Here is a 16,503-nt window from a genome sequence, read left to right as displayed (position 1 = left end):
TGCATCAGCATCTGTGTTCTTGGGGAGACCCGTTCATTCTTGCGAGCACCTAGCATGCCCCCAAATTTAAAACAAAGCTCAAGAAAGAGGAATTAAGTTCTAGAGAAAAAGCAAACAGTCTCTTTGCTTCTGAGATTTCAGTTCAATAGTTGAACGCGGGAGTCTTTGAGTTAACAGCCCAACTGGTGCATCTTTAGTTGAACTGAACTTTGGAGGCCTTGGAGGCTCCTACCTCCTTCAAGAAAACATCAAAAGCCAAAACGAGTGTGTCAAACACAGGTACCTAGTGAAGCTTGAAGAATCTAATTTTGCAGGAGGGCATCGTCATGTAAGTGCAGCCTCCCCCGTGTAGCAAGGCAACCCTCCACTGAGGAGGGAAATCAGATTCATTTCAGTCTTCTGCTTCCCGTGATTTCAGTCCAAATAGATACAGCTTGAGTTTGTTTTTCCCCGTCATTACTGCCCGATCCAGTGTTTTCCATTTTAAAAGGTGTGCATGTGGACTGAAGCAGAGCATGGATTATTTAAAAGACGGTCCTGGTTGATTTCATTTAAATGGCCCCAATATCTTTGCCTAATAGTCAGTGCATTCTCAGTAAATACCCGTATGTGATTGGGCTGGAGGTTTTCTTTGCAGCTCTGACAACAGAGAGGTGGGGATTTTCATGGCCATTTGTGTTGTCCCAAGGGCTTTTTTGATGTGCTCCCTTGGTTTGCTCCCTCCTCTCTCTGACAACCTGAACATGCTATCAGGACCACTGTCTACCTTCTTCAGATTTCATTCTGTCTCCTCTCATGGAATGAAATGTTATTCTGAGCATAATGGGTGCTCAGGCACAGATATGCTACTCAGCAAACGTTACCTGAAAATAAGGGAAGTGGCCCCAGGCTAGGAGCTGACTTAATTCTCCGTGTACAAAGATGCATATTGAGTTGGAGTAAGACCCTCTGAAACTCCTCAGCCCCTTTCAATCACACTGAAAATTGCTCCAGTCCTGGTGATGCTAGGAACCAGGCAGAGTCGCTCCTGCTTCTGTGGAGCTTGGGGACAGAGGCTGACATAATCCTTTAAGGAACATGTGACTCCCTGCATATGAATTGTTGCTCCTTGGCAATGTGACTAAGGAATAGCGGAACTTGAACAAAACCACAGGTGTGTGGTCCTAACTGCGGGTTTCCTTAATCATTTAAGCTTTCTTTTAAAATTGGCAAAAGCAGCCAGTACACTAAAGTCATTGTCACTCAGTCTCACTCAGTCTCTGGGGCCAGCGCTTGCTGCTAGCAAGGACTCCTGCATCTCCTGCCATTCTCCTCTGCAATACTGGACCAGTCCCTTGCACAAAGGGTCAGTGTCAGTGAGGATGTGTTAGCCGCGAAGACAGAGAGGGGAAGGCGAGTGGTTGGCAAAGGGCTTTGGTTCTGTGGAGTACTTGGGCCTGGGTTGATAAAGCTCTGGCAGCTGCTGGTATCCCGCAGGGGTGGAATGGGGTTGGGAGGGAGAAAGGAAAGGACTTAGTTGAAATTTTCTGCTACTGATTGAACATGCCCCCCGGGGCGTCATGAAGTCAGGGAGAGAGTGACTGTGTAGTCTTCTTCTTCTTCTCCCCTCCCCCTCCCTTTCCTTTTTTCTCCCGCCTGATGCAAATCAATAGACGTGTATTCACTGTCTAACAAGACAGTCAGGAGAGAAGAGTAGCCTTTTCATTCCAGAAGGGGGAGAAGGGGAGACAGAGAGGCAGGGCCACACAGAGAGGGGAGGAGGACAGGAAACATGAGTGCAGTTTGAGAGCCTGAGAAGGAGTGGGCGGAGCAAGCCAACCGGGACGCTATGGAAGCACCAGGGCAGGGTCCTGCTTGGGCTGGGCCTTGCCTGCACCGTTACTGCAAGCTCTATGTGTTCCTTCATCTTCTGCCCTTTACTATGAGAAATGGGGAGTGACCATCTCTCTACTACGTCAAATAGTTTAGGTTTTCCTAAGAGCTATTGGCAGTGGGAATTCACAGAGATGAAAATCTGGTGAAAATCTTTAATTCAGTTGCCCCTTGGTATCTGCTGGTCTTGGTTCCAGGACCCCAGTGGACGTTAAGTTCTGAGATACTCAGGTCCCTTGTATAGAATGGCAGAGCATTGGCATGTGTTATCTACCTACCGTAGACTTTAAATCGTCTCCAGATCACTTAAACCGCTTAATACAATGCAAATGCTATGCAAATAGTTGTTATGCTATGCTGCTTGGGGAATAAGAACAAGAAAAACAGTCTGCACGTGTTCATCTAGTCATAGCCTTTTTCCCCCTGGAAATTTTTGTTCTGAGGAAGTGACGCCTTGGATCTGGAGGCCTGGCTGCACTTCGCTAAACTTACGTCAGGCACACATATCCAGTAAAAGGTTGTCTGATGTGGTAAGCTTAGTTTTATTGTTTGGTAGAGTCAGGCTACCCAGTTTCTGGGCCGTCCATGAATTGGGATACTGCTAATGTGGCCAGTAACCACTGTAGCTATAGTCAAAGCGAACATTTATGTTGGGGTGGGTGAGTAGAGGAGGCCAATGTGTTGGAATTCAGGCTTTAGTCCTGTATACATTTTATTTTCATGTTCTCTTTGCTTTGCCTTGTGGGAAAGAGGGCTCGTTAACCCTTGCTCTGCATTGCTTCACGTGGGGGAGGCACACAGCTAGGCCTCTTGCCATTCCCATCTCTGCTGCACACTTCAGCAGCTGTAGCTCATGTGCAGCTGATACCCTCTGCAGGACTGGACCTGCACACCCGGAAGCCTGGTGTTCCAGGTATCGAGCCAATTGAGTTCGCCTTCTCTTCTGATCAATGGCAGCTAGGAATGGAACTAATATGTGCAGTTAACATGGAGGCCCGGCCTCTGGTGTCTTCAGAAACCTATTAAAAAGGAAAGCAAAGGGTTGCAACGGCATAAGCTTCGAGGATTTGAAATCTATTAAGAGGAAATAAAAGTGGAAAAGAGGAGGGAATTTCTTTGGGAAAGGAACAAGGACGGGTGACAGTTTAGTAAAGGTGGCTGTGATTTAAGCGTCTGCAGAAGGACATGACAGTCAGAGCGCAACAGATTTATCCCCACAACACGCGTTTACCATAGGGTGGCCCCAGAAGAGAGATACAGGGTATCTTGGAGGACAGAAATCAGGAGTGCTGAAAGTGATGGATTGAAGGAAATTGTCTATTAGACATTTCTAACCCTAGAATCTTCCGATTCTGCCACTTTCACATGAAGGAGAGATTCCGTGTTTGAAGGAATCGAAAAGAGGCCCCCAGGATCCACCAAAGGAGAGAGGTCAAACACTGACTGGAAACAGAAAGGTGGATCCCAAAGACGATGTTTGCTGGGCCTTCTCCAGAATTGTGGCAGCCAAGATTGGAGCCTCCTGGCAAGAGAAGGAGGGACTCCTGCCTGGAGAAACTTGCCTGGCTCAAGATAAAAAGACCTCTAGCAATAGCCCTTGGTCATTCAGGAAAAGAGCCAAAGGACAGCTCCTTGCCTGCTCATCTTTCGAGGGCCCAGCAGTAGATGGGCTCCAAGGAAGAACAGAGGTTCCAGTCAGCCTTTCACTGCCTTTCTTGAAATATAACCGGAAGGCCAAAGATCACGAGAGAGTTGAGGCAGCCTTCCTGCATAAAGGACAAAGACTAACACAGATGAGCTGAAAGAGGGGCCCAAGAGGCAGCAACTGTGCTGGCAGCCAAAGGAACTTAGAAAGCCTAATTAGCATCTTCAGAAAGATATGAGAAGATACGGTAGCCAGGACCCCGAATAGGGGACTATGAACATCAGGCGACAGGGAAGACCGTTTGAAATTAATAATTTGAAAGTGTAATTTTTAAGTCTGTAAAAAGTGTAAGTCAAGGAAATCTTGATGGAAAGGGAATCACAAAATATATGAAAAGCGAACCACATGACTGACTGTTAAAATAGCAGAAATCCCGCAAATACCAGTAAATATAGAGAGGGTTTGTTGAGTGTCCGACATAAAAGAAACGGTATCCATGTTTAAAAATATATGTGAATCTAAGGAAGTTGTGTATAAAGCAAATACCCTAAGTATGTGTTGTGAGAAAATGATATCATTTTCATATAAAAGAAAAGTAGCATTCATTAAGTGTTGATTAAATTTAGACAAAAATGAAAGAATTGGTTTTTTATTTCGGAAGAAGGTGGTCCATGAGATGACCAGCAAATAAAAGTTCTTGACATCCATGAAAGACTGACAACCTGGTTGTGATCTCTGGAACCCATAATAGAAGGACAGAATTCATCCCCAAAAGTTGTCTTCTGAGCTCCACTCATGTCTTATGGCATTCATGTACCTGTGAGCGCACGCACGCACACACACACACACACACACACACAGAGAGAGAGAGAGAGAGAGAGAGAGAGAGAGAGAGAGAGAACAAAAATAAAGCTTGAATCTCTTTACAGATATTTCAAAGGAATATTTGTTCTCATTCCATTATTCTATTTGTAACAGAACCAACTATATCTCAGTTTTGAATTAAGTAAGAGAATGGCCATTTTCAAATATGCAAAGTCTTCTCAAAGACCGTCTGAGCTATGCCTTCTCAGATTCTGTAAAGTGGTAGCTTCTATTAAAACAAATAAGAGTATAAAGCTGGCAGGGCGGGGGGAACTAACATTGATCCTGAAAGGATGGGAGAAACACAGTTCATTAAGAAAAAGGCAAACTCAGGTCATAGCTGCCTCTGAGGGAGATGGGAGGCTTCAGAGAAAATCTTCAAAATGCTGTCCCAAAAAGTTACTCATTGAGTCAGTTACTGAGTTCTGCAGAATGCTTGGGAAGATCTAACGGGATGTCCATTAAAGAATCAAGCAAATGAAAGCAAAAGGCATGTAAGTTATCAACTCTTGTGAAAGCAAAATGATTTACTAGGACAATAGTTGATACTCATAACACTGCCAATCAAAGATTGACTCATTCAAAGTTTTTGACAGATTTATTTTGGGTTAATGGGGAGGAGAACAGTGGGGCTGATGATAGGCTCAGCATGGGCAAACCCAACATCTTCTGTGGTAGGGAGCCAGCAGGTCATTTTAAAATCATTACATTAAGTGATGGGTGATGAGCTAAGGGTGGTTTGTGCTTAGTGGAATATGCTTGAGGAAATAAGGAAACCGATCTCAGGGAAAACACAGCAGCTGAAAGGCACGGGACTAGGGGCTTCTGAGTGGTAGTGTTCAGGGTTCGGTTTTTGTTCAGTCCAAGTGTTAAGCACTGGTAACAAGATCAAACGAGAATAAATTACATAGATTAAAGTGTTTTTCTATTTTAAAAATGTGTGGTGCTTACATCCATATCCTGGCTTCATGTGTTGAAGATTCTGGAGTTTCCATAGAAAGAATTTGGTCTTCGGAGTCAGATAGCTCTGAATTGCCTTAGCTTAGATGGCCTTGGAAATCTCATATCCCCTATGTCCAAAACGTGTGTGTTGTAACTTTCATTTGGTGGGAAGGAAGGGCAAACCTAATGCATGTTAGCCAGCTCTTAGACAAACTGACATGTTATGGATGGTCCATATGTGATATTTGTTGTTAAGATGAACTTCACTGACAACCAAGATATTCTGTCAACACACAAACCATTTTAGGAAGCATCGCAAAGCGATTCAGTCCCGACTCACAAAGACACCTATTGTCAGTACACCCTAGAGATGCTGGAAGAAAGGCTTGCTGCTCTGGTCCTAAATTAGTCATTTCATAAATCATTGTTTCTGTGAGTGAAATGGGACCTGATTTAAAAGAGTTAAAGTACATCCCAGAGTCGGGAAGATGTCCTCTGGGAATCATGGTCTGGGAGACCCCAGTGCATTTTGAAATATGTAGAACTGAGACAGCAGAGCCAGCTTTTAATCAGCAGTGGGTTTTCTTCATCCTCTTTCTTTGTTTATTTTTTTTTAATATGAGCAAAACCAAACCAAAATCCCAATTGTTACCATATCTGCGATCCACCATAACCTAGCAGGTTCCTCGTGCACCATCCGTTGCCTTAGGCTGCTCAGAGCAGGGCTGGTCTCAGCGAAGAGGCTGAAGGAAAGCGGGTTGCTCTAAGAGTTTTGCTGTTATCTAAGCTCAGGCCCTGCTTTGGGGGATTTTGAATGAGCTGTTCTTGCTGCATTGGCCAGTTTGGTCTAGCTGGCACCTTTTGTCAGGAGGCCAGGGACATTATTTTCAGTTGGACCGTTTTCTAGCACTGACCACACCTCCTTCTCCTGAGCTGAACTGCTTTCTGCTTTTCTGGGAGCCAATGTTTTTACATGCACTTGTCACAAATGTCATCAACGATATAATTGGTGGCTTGATGTTTGTGTGAATTTTGGATAGATGAGAAGAACGTCAGAAATTTATGCTATTTCCTACACATTCCGTGCATACCCAGGCCACAGTAGGCTTATAGCGTATGTTTCATGAGTGACTTAGTGAACAATTGCATGAAGCCCCAAAAGGCAGTTTCCTTAAAAAAAAATGCTTCTGTGCTATATGGTTCATACTTATTCCAGCATGAGTATGCGGAGATAGGAGCTTCTAGAGTTCTAGGCCAGACTGCGGTCCATAGTAAGTTCACGGCAAGGCTGGGATACATAGTAAGACCCTCTCAAGAATCTCCCCACATAAAATGATAGAAAAGGGAACAACAGATCAGAAGAAAGCTACATGTCTTTGCTCAAGGTAGGTGAGTTTGCAAAGAGGTGGGGCAAATAGGAAACACGTTGGTGAAGGGTGAAGGTCCCACCCCTACACATTCGCCATTCTTAGGAAGCTCGAAAAGCCAGCATTGCCCATGAACAAATCCACTTGACCTCTTTATTGGTTCAAAGGGCAAAGCCTCACAGGGGTGACTCTTGTCATCCCACACAAACATCCCACTTCCAGTTGGCTTGTTGCTATACTTTATTGCTATTTAAATACAGTTTGATGATTGTTTGCTTTGGAAGAAGAAAAAAAAAACCCAGAAGGTATAAAATTCTTATGATTTACCCCAGAGAAGAGAGCAGTTCCCTGAGTAAGGATGCACTGAAGCATTTTTATTTTTATTTCCACTTTTAAAGAATGCTTAAATGGACCCAGTAGACCGGAATATCTCTTTTCAGAGTTGGTGCCATCTATTGATTAAATATGCATTTAGACATTTCTACTTTTTTTTAAAAAAATAAAAGAGACATATGTTTTAGTCATATAATAGACCTAGAAGAATTGATCAGTAAAAATACATATTTATGTGGTCTTTACAAAAGATTTTGCCAAGCACACAAATTAAAAAAAAAACATAAATTATTTCCTGATCTTCACTGATGTTTTTAAAGTGTGAATTTAATTAAGAAGTAGCTCCCACCGATTACAAGAGAGGGTATTAGCATAAACAGATGCTTTTGTTTTTCTTCAGTTCTGTGGTGCCGAGGACTGAACTCAGGATCTTGTGCACACTAGGTAAAAGTTTGGCCTCTGAGCCTTATCTGCTGCCCCAAATGGATGCTTTTGAAAACAAAACTATTCTGGCCAAGTATGGTGTCTTACCACTGTAATCCCAGTACTTGGGAGACTGAAACAGGAGGATTGCCCATGAGCTTAAGTAACATAGTGAACCACAGGGCAGTCTGGGTCACAGAGTGAGGCCTGTCTCCCTACAGATAAAAGACCACATCACATCGCTAGTGACGACGCTGCCAGAATCCAGCTCAGGTTTTCCTCTTTCCAAGGTGAATTTCTTCCGAAAAGGAAGTTATCCTGTTACAAACACTGCAATTGTATTGAATCCGCTAAAGAGGAAAGAGTGAAAGAACTTCAGCCTTGAAATGGAGTTGGAACTTTCTGCAATCTGTTCTGTTTCCATTCTGTGGAATTGGATGGCCATGAGGTTTAGTGCGAGCTGAGAGAAGGCAGCATGGGTTTGCCGGGATTGTGCTTACTCCATTAGAAGTTACCGCTGTTCCTGGTCTCCAGCAGCTCACTGTCTGGTAGTGTGCTGCTGTAGACTGACTCTTCAGTTCCCCACCAACATCCCTGCGGGGAAAGCATGGTCCTCCGTTCTTATTGTTGGAAAGTGGTAGACCCTTTAGAGGAGGCTATCTATCACTGGAGTGTACCCTGGAAGGAGACCGTGGACCTCTGGCTTCTTCCTCCTCCTGTTTTCCAGTTCTTTGGCATGATCAGGAGTGTTTGCCCTCCATCACAACGACTACTTCGGTTTGATGCTTTAAGCACCAGATCTAAAAGCTTCGTATGTACCTAGTCATGGCTGCAGCATCCAAAGCTGTGAGCCCAAATAGCCCTTACTAAGGTGATGATACCAGGCATTTGTCATAGTGATGATAGATGAGGAATACGGTCTGTATTCCTACTGCTCCCTGTAAGGAGGCTGTGCTGAGTGCCCCTCACAGTTCTGTTGTGCTTAAGGAGAAGCCGGTGTTGCAGTCCCTGTGAGGACCAGGAAGGGGTTGTACCCAGTGCTCCCCAGAGTCCTCAGGTGCCCAGTGCACAGTTGATGCTGCAGGGACTGCTCATCGTTGCAGAGATTCCTCAGTGCCGGGCAGGGGCTCAGTGGTACCTAGCATCTCAAGCCTCTCCTCTTTCCTCCCCATTTTCTGTCATCAGCCATTGTAAGAGGTGATGCTGGCTGACTCCCAATTCCAGGTGAGCAGTCCACAACCTTGAGGATACTGTTTAAACCTTTTGAGCTCTGCCATCCATGCTGCGAGGACAGTATGCCTCCATCACTCTTCTTTTGAGAAGATAGAAAAAGGAAGAGTGTAAGGCCAATGGCAGAGTCCCTTGTATGTAGCTGATTAATACCATAATAACGCTCAATGTTAGAATTTCTATGTATAGAGGAAACAGAGGAACATGGGCCTGAATTTGGGTTGTATCACTCACTAGATCTATGACCTTGGATACATTTAGCCTCTCTAAATCTCAGTTGCTTCATCTCTCAAATAGGCTGAGGATTAAATGTGATGCCATATCTGAAGTCCTTAGTCAACAGGCGGTTAATGAGTTGCCGAGCAGACTAATCCTTTAGCACCACATCTGGGCAACATCTTTCTTCTCCCAATGCCACCAGAGTCTGTCATCAGACCTGGTCTACGCCTGCTAAGATGGAGGCAGTGTATATTTCCCCACAGCATTTCCATAAATGAATGGCTCTCATTCATAGGCTTTCTTTTCTCAAAAGGAGATTAACTCTTTCCCAGCATTGTAGGGAATCTCTAAATTCCAGGTCTCTCTGGCTGTTTCACATAAACTCCCCCGTGTCTCTCTTGGATTTCCTAAAGGCCTTTTGTGTATGTCTGCCAACACCCCTCCTTGTCTGTCCACTTTCTTTCTGGGGCCTATCTTATTCCTCCCTGCCCTTCAAGCTTCTGCATGTACCAGAGGACTCGGGACTCCCAATCATTGTTCAGAACTTCAGTCTGATACTATCCTTGTTCAGAGAATCTGTAGATTGGTCTGTTTATGTGTGACGTGTTTCCCAAATACTGGCTCAATAGAAAGCAAGTCTACTATGTCAGGTACTCTCATTATCTTCTGTATGTCTTCACTAATACACTATTCCTTTTTTTCAGAGGAATCTTCTGATGTATTATGTGGCTTTTGCTGATTAAAAACAAACAACGTTCTTCCTAGATCCAGTCTTGGAAAAGCACTTTGTATTAAGTAAGAACTTCCTAAGTGCAGTAATGATGCTATCAATTTTGTTTGTGAGGTGGGAATGATCAATTGTTCTATTTACTTAAAGAATAACGTCTTATTTTCTAGAAAGAGTGAAGTTCTGTTAGATACCGATGAGTTGTGTACATCCTCTACTTCACTGAAACTGGTTTTATGGTTGTACAGACCTGGGTTTGAATCTAGACTCATTAGCTACGGAATGTTTCTCAAGCCACTTGCTGAACTGGAATCCTAGGGTAGTGATGTCTATAGGGCAGGACCCTGGTGGAGACAGGTGAAAGAGTACTTATACATCCCTGTCTCGTTAGGAGGTGTGCGGAAGACGTCACAGCAGCAGCCAGGAAGGAAGAAGAATGTCACCTGGAACGCCACTCACGCATCAGCAGGGGAACACACGCAGAGAGCTGGGGAGGAACGCCAGCAGACACGGGGGTCTTTGGAGAGCACCCCACTGCTGTTCTCATTGCCTGTCCTTAAAGTGCAGGTGGCATGCCAGCAGTGCGGCACTTCCTTTCTGAGGAAGGTTGAATGGAGCAAGTGCTTTGCCTGCATTCTGAGCTGTAGAATTATGGTTCCTATAAACTGTCATTTCATGGAGGCAAACTGGACCATGGTACAGAAGGTTAAAGAAAAAAAAGGAAGGCCAAAGTTACAGGACTCACCGTGACACTTCCCCTTCTGAGGACTTCTGCAAGTTTATTCTACCTGGAGACTTAAAACTGGCTATGTCTCTGACTAAGTATGCTGGGATCATGGAAATTGTTTGGGTCTTTTGTCTTGATAGAATTCCCGAGTGCTCTAATTATGGGGAGCTGGCCAATTCCCTGTATCTTTGGTGAGAAAAAAAAAAAAACAAAAAACGAACATGCCCATCTTCCTGTTGGGGAGCTGGGTTGCTTTCCAAGTACTCTTGCTGGTGGGCCTGGGGACATGGTGCTTTTGAACAACATCTGGTCTTTCTGTGACTTGCAGTTCTGGCTGCATCCTGACCTGGAGACCAGGAAGGGGGAACGATAAGGCCTTGGCATAGGCATTTGTCAATTTCTGCCAGAAAACAGCCTTTCCCTCTTCCTTGTGTCCTGAGCCCCGCTGGGGTAAGACCTAGGAAGGGGAAGAGTATCGGATCCCTCCCGCTACCCTCCCAGGAGCGGGTGTGCCCATGCGAGGCACACTGGCATACTCACACCACACAGATCCCAGCAGTACTGCTGCGCGGTGAGGGGGTGCACAAGGGGCAGGCTCCAACTCCCCTGGGAGTGAAGCCTTCCCAACAGGAAAGTCTCCCGTTGTCGCTCAGGAGAGTGAGTGGAGCCAATGCGTGCTTTGGAGGTGGTCTGCCTTGCGCCCAGTGAAGATTGGTGCTGATGATTCTTACCAGTTGTGTGTATGTGCAAGAAAAAAAAATCAGAGACGCTGTCTGCCTGCTCCCATCTCGTGCGCGCTCTCTCTCTCTTCTGCTCTCTCCCTCCCTTTGCAAACATTGGATTTAAACCTGCTCAGAATTCAGCACAGAGGAAGCAGCCTCCGGTAGCAGCAGCAGCAGCAGCAGCAGTGCTAGCAGCAGCAGCAACAGCAGGAGCTAGCCGGGCCACCGCGCGCCACAGCCTCGCGATGTACCATCCCGCCTACTGGATCGTCTTCTCGGCCACCACTGCCCTGCTCTTCATCCCAGGTACCCAGGAAAAAAGGGTGTTTCTCTCTCAGGGCGATGGTGCGGTGCACGCTGCTAGGGCAGAAGGGGAAGAGGGAGAGGCAAGGAGGAAAAGAGGGAGTGTGAGAGGCATGTGAGTAAAGGTAGGCTTGCCGCGTGCACGCACACAAGCACACACACACACACACACACACACACACACACACACACACACACTCACTGGCTAACTGGCTCACATGCACACAGATGCCCACAGCACGCGATTTGTTCCCTTCCGGAGAGCTGGGTTCGAGATCTGCACCGTGCTGCAAGACGCTGCTGATTATGTGAAAGGCACAGCAGGCATTGGCTAGTTGCGATCCCAGGGGTGACAGGAGAGGTGCTTAAACTCTGGGGTGCAAAAGCCTTCTTGCGCTTCTGTTGGAACCTGCAACATGGACTGGCATCCTGTACTGGTCTCGGTTTTTCCGAATCTCTGCGTCTCTGTTTCCCATGCTTTTCTCTTTCCTCCTTCCTATCTTTTCTCTCGTCCCACATGCTCTCTCCTCTCCTTTTTCCCTCCCTTCACAACCCTCCCCTCAGTTCCCATTTCAATCCCTTCCTCTCTGCATCCCTTTTCACCCTTTCATGAATTCGCTACTGCATTTTTTTTTTTTTTTGGTCTTAACACAATCCTTCCACTACTTCCTGCCCTTTCTTTATCCTTCCACCAAATGGGCAGATTGTGCCTTTGAAATGCACGGGTCTCCCACTTTCTCCTTCCTACTCCTGACATCACATCAGAGGCATGAATTTTCCCTAACACATTTGATGGGTCCAGGAAAGGTTGGGGAATCTAGTGGAGTCTAGAGTCCCTACCTTGGGAAGGGATGGTAATGCTGTGCTCCTTTGCACAGCACTTGCTTATTTGGGGAAAATAAATCTGCAGTGACCAGGTAAGATGCGGCAATCCTCCCCAGTAGGTCTGCTAGACTCCGTGCAAAATCCAGCACATCTTAATAGGGTTGGTAATTGCATTGGAGCCCTCTGCAAGCAGAGGACCATGCCTGCAGGCATCTTTCACACAATGCTGAAGGGGCTGGGAAGGCTCACCAACATTTTAGGCAGTATCAAAGGGTCTCTGGGTCTTCAACACTAAACCTCATCCTGTAGGGGCATTTCTTCTTTTTTTTTTTTAAATTTTTTTTCTCTTGCTGCAAATTGAGATACATGTTTTCTGTTAAACATTTGCTTAAACGTAAGTTCCCTTACATATGTACAGACATGAATACTAAGACTCTTAATCCTCATATATACATATTCTTAAGTAAAACTCCCAATTTTTTGTTTTATATTCAGATTCCCTTAGTCCAGGTTTCTCCCTTTCTTTTAAACATAATTTTCTAAGGTACTTGTAAGCTATCATAGAAAATTAAAAAATAAATTGAAGTTTATTTGGGATGAAAGACGAGAAGATTGAATTTAAGAAGAAAGATATCCAATTTGTCATATTAAACATTAAATAAAAGTTTTAATTAATTTTGAAATTTTATGCGACCCCCCCTAAGTTTTAAATTGTATCTTTTGGAAACGAGATAGATTCTGAAAACCAAGTTCCCAGATGTCATTTGGGGCTGGCAAATTCAGAGCTGGGGGGGTGTCCTTTTCCTCTTCTGGAGTCTCCAGTGTACTGGGGTGGGGGGAGGCCACAGGCACTGCCCAGTGCTCAGTACCTGCTTGAGCCTGGTAGAGGGAGCCAGGTGGGTGCCTCTGAGCCTCTGAAAAAAAGATAAACTTTCCCGAGAGTCCAGAAAACTCACCATAGACTGACTGCTCCTTCCAGTGTGCTTCTGGGGCCTGAATTAGGACCTTCTCCAGGAAGGGGCTGGGGGGATGGGTGAAGGACATGGGCTTCACCCATCTGAGTCTGAGTTAACAGGGTCTCAGCATCCCTTAGGACTGGGCTGTTTCAAGGACAAGGACAGGGAGAGAGGGAGCCCAGTGGGCTGAGGCTACAACCCAGCATACCTCAAAGGAAGCCAGGAATTGGGGTGAAGGTTTCCTTTAGGAATAGCCTTGCACCCTACAGTATGATTCACCTGCAGCAGCAGGGAGCTTACAGAAACATCTTCCGTAACTAAAACCGGCTACATGAGAGGGGCCTACACTTTAGCTCTTGAACCCTGAGTATGAGGGCGGGCTTGACAGGCAAGCTGAAGGGTTTTTTGGGTTTTTTGGTTTTTTTTTTTTTATTTTTTGAGAGAGAGAATAGGACAGACAGACACCAGCCCAGAGTTACCTTTGCACCAGGATGCAGGTTCTGCTCCCTACCCTGAGGGATGCTCTTACCTGAAAGATCTGGAATAGAAATGAGGAAAAGCCTAAGTGTAATGAAAGGAAAGAGCATACCCGAGGCCTCCAGCGGGATCCGAACCTGGAACCCATCTGCGCCCAGAAGTCCTGCGCCGTCTCATTTCTCACTTCATTTACTTACTTCAGCATCTTCGAACTTCTTTGTAGTTTTTTTTTTTCTTTATTTCAAATCCCGCTTTTCCTCACACCAACTCGTTAGCCATTTACTTTCCCAGCGTGTAAAAGCAGGGGACTGCGATCCCAAAACCTTGCCCGGGTTAGGCATCCGTACCATGGCATTCTGTAGCTTTTCATTTCTTCAGGAAAACACCTTTCCAGCTCAGAATCATTTCAGATTAATGCTGCTGTTGCCTAGTACCTCCCAGGGGGAGGCAGGTGCTCATAAATTATTTTGCTAGGCAGAATCTCTAGAGTAGGAAGACAGTTGTAGGGGCAGACGACTGTGCTCACACTCAAGACAGGGCATGGATGTAGTTGACAATGCATCATGCTAAGAAGCACCGGCCTGAGACTCTGGGCCTCCAGGGTGAGAATGATGGGGCTGGATTGGTTGTCCTAGGTAGAAGGAGACATTGGGGTCTGGGGTCTGTTAAAAGAGCGTTTTGGTGTGTGTGTGTGTTTGCGCAAGATTGAAGCAAAGGCCCTTGATAGGCAAATGTTTTCCCACTGAGCCCCATCCTCAGTCCTAGGAGCGTTTGTGACCTTGAATTTGGGGATAGGTGGGATGATAAATAGAATGGAGAAACAGGAAGTTGAGGCTGCTGGATATTTGCATCAGAGCCACCTGGAGCGAGGAACTCAGATTGAAGTGCAAAGTCCCCCTTAGACAAGAATATTGATAAATCCTGAGCACCTCAGGTTGTTTTGATGACGCCCAGGCCATTTGTCTGTGGTTCAAAACCACTGTCCATGGACTGCAGCATTTGGGTGAAAACTTGTCTTCTTCCATCCTCCTCTTTTAGCTCTGAGAATGGTACCATGGTTTCTAGGTGGGGTTGGGGGGGGTAGGCTCTAAAAGATGCAGAGGCTTGGGTAGTGGAAAGACTTGATTTTTTAAGCCTACTTTTCTACCATGTAGACCTTTATTATTGTGTGTCCCCTTTACCCCAGCTCTTCAGGGGTCTTCTCTCCTATGCACTGAACAGGGACCTGCTATGAGGATGGAGGTGTGCACAGATCTGTGAACCTGGATTTGTGGCCTGGCCACATACATCTTAAACACATTTCCCAAGGAAGGCCCTGGGCTTGGCTGGGAAATTCCCATCAGCTTAAGATGTCTTCCTTTCCTGCAGGCCCCCTTTCCCTTCGTAGATTTTACTTCAGGAAGGTTATTGGGTCTGAAACAAGGGCATGAGGAACTTCTAGTCAATTTTGATGATTTCTGTCCCCACTTACTGCCAGTGTTGAGTGTTCTGGCAGGTTGGCTGAGACTTAAACCCCAGATCCACTAAGAGTTAGGAACAAGGTCTAGGCATCTGATTATTGAAAGGCTTCATCACTCCTTTGCCGATACTTCCGTTCCCACTCCAGCTATCATGTGACTCTCAGTCCCTTTGAGTGACTGGCATATTAATAAGGTCAGACCACATCCCGTTGGCATTCAGAACAGGCCAGTGACACCAGCAGGCTCCTGGATGAAGACAGGTATTGCTTGCCTTTTGAGTTGCCCGGAGCTGAACAGTGAGATTAATCAGTGGTCCCATGTGGGATGAGATGCTCGCACGTTGCTCCAGTCTTCTCTGCCTCTCTGCTCTCCTCATGTGGCCCCTCGGTCACGGCCCCGAAGACTGGAACAGTGAGAAGATGGCTTAAGGAGCCCTCACCGGCTCCTGCTTGCTATCTAGCAGTTTTAGTGCCCAGATACCCTGTGCCAGGCACTGTGCTGTGTACCAGCACCTGTGCTCACTGCTTCCAAGGTGCAGAGCTTCAGTGGGCAGCATTCCCCTCAAGGGGTCGCCACACCAGCCTCCATGTATGCTGAGCTCTGAGAAGTGACAGCCTTTGCTTTAGGGTGCAATCCACCCATTCCTTTATTCAACAGGACTTTTTATAAGTTCTGATGAATTAAGACATTCTCCTGCTTCAAAACCATAGGTTCACCAAACTAGGAAACTATTTGCCTTTTTCCTTCCTTTTGACCCCAATGAGGATGCACGCTGACTTGAACTGTGGATTTTCTGCTTTGGAAAGTTAGTGGTGTGCATAGGTCTTTTTGCTTTTCTAAGGAACCACTTTGTAACATTTTTGGTGGGGTGCAGCGTACGTGGACTTGTTCAGCAGTCTTTAAGAGGTGGGGATTTTAGTAGCATGATCTCATAGCTCAATGTTCTTGGGACTCTTTTCAGCCTGTGAGCTAGGCTCTCCTCACCTTGGCTTCAGGGTTTGAGGCCCGTCAGTCTGGTACCCTGTCTGCTTGTGAATGGCTGCCATCTGTCTGCAGCTGCCTGCAGCTGGAGAGAGGGGGAAGATGGAAGACATCCACTCTTCCTGTCACTGAACTCAAGTGTCAGTCCACAGATGGCCTGTGGCTGCTGACAAGCCAAGCTGTCAGGAATAGTGGATATTAGCACCTTTGGATGTTGTTGGAACCTTCCAGGCCTGGGAGCTGAGCAGGGCGGGTGTCACCTTGGGGCCTGGCCTTGCTCTGTTCTCCCACTCCTGATGATGATCTTACAGTGTAACTCTAGGTCCTAGGGACATCTGTGCTTGTCATTTATGCCATGGTCAAGAGCCCAAGACTTAGAATGTGCTGCTTATTTCTAAAGCCTTAGTTTCCCGAGCCTTCCTGCAGGCAG

At 46.0% G+C, this 16,503-nt stretch overlaps 1 protein-coding gene across 6 annotated transcripts in view; it reads left to right on the top strand.

Annotated features, from left to right (window-relative positions):
• The first annotated feature begins 10,752 nt into the window (after positions 1–10,752).
• Positions 10,753–16,503, top strand: part of Opcml (opioid binding protein/cell adhesion molecule like) — a 1,115,999-nt gene continuing 1,110,248 nt past the window's right edge. Inside the window, exon 1 of one of the 6 annotated variants that reach the window (XM_085689788.2) lies at positions 10,753–11,377. In XM_085689788.2, the coding sequence (XP_085545914.1) occupies positions 11,092–11,377 (286 nt within the window). In that variant the 5' untranslated portion in view covers positions 10,753–11,091. The remainder of the gene's footprint in view (positions 11,378–16,503) is intronic. The other 5 variants (XM_085689789.2, XM_048458726.3, XM_085689790.2 and 2 more) reach the window with 5 other exon arrangements.

Source organism: Myodes glareolus, chromosome 4 (assembly GCF_982192425.1).
Source record: "Myodes glareolus chromosome 4, mMyoGla1.1, whole genome shotgun sequence".
Classification (NCBI taxonomy): Eukaryota; Metazoa; Chordata; class Mammalia; order Rodentia; family Cricetidae; genus Myodes; species Myodes glareolus.
The sequence above is the reverse complement of the archived record's forward strand: the minus strand, read 5'-3'. Positions and strand labels throughout refer to the sequence as shown.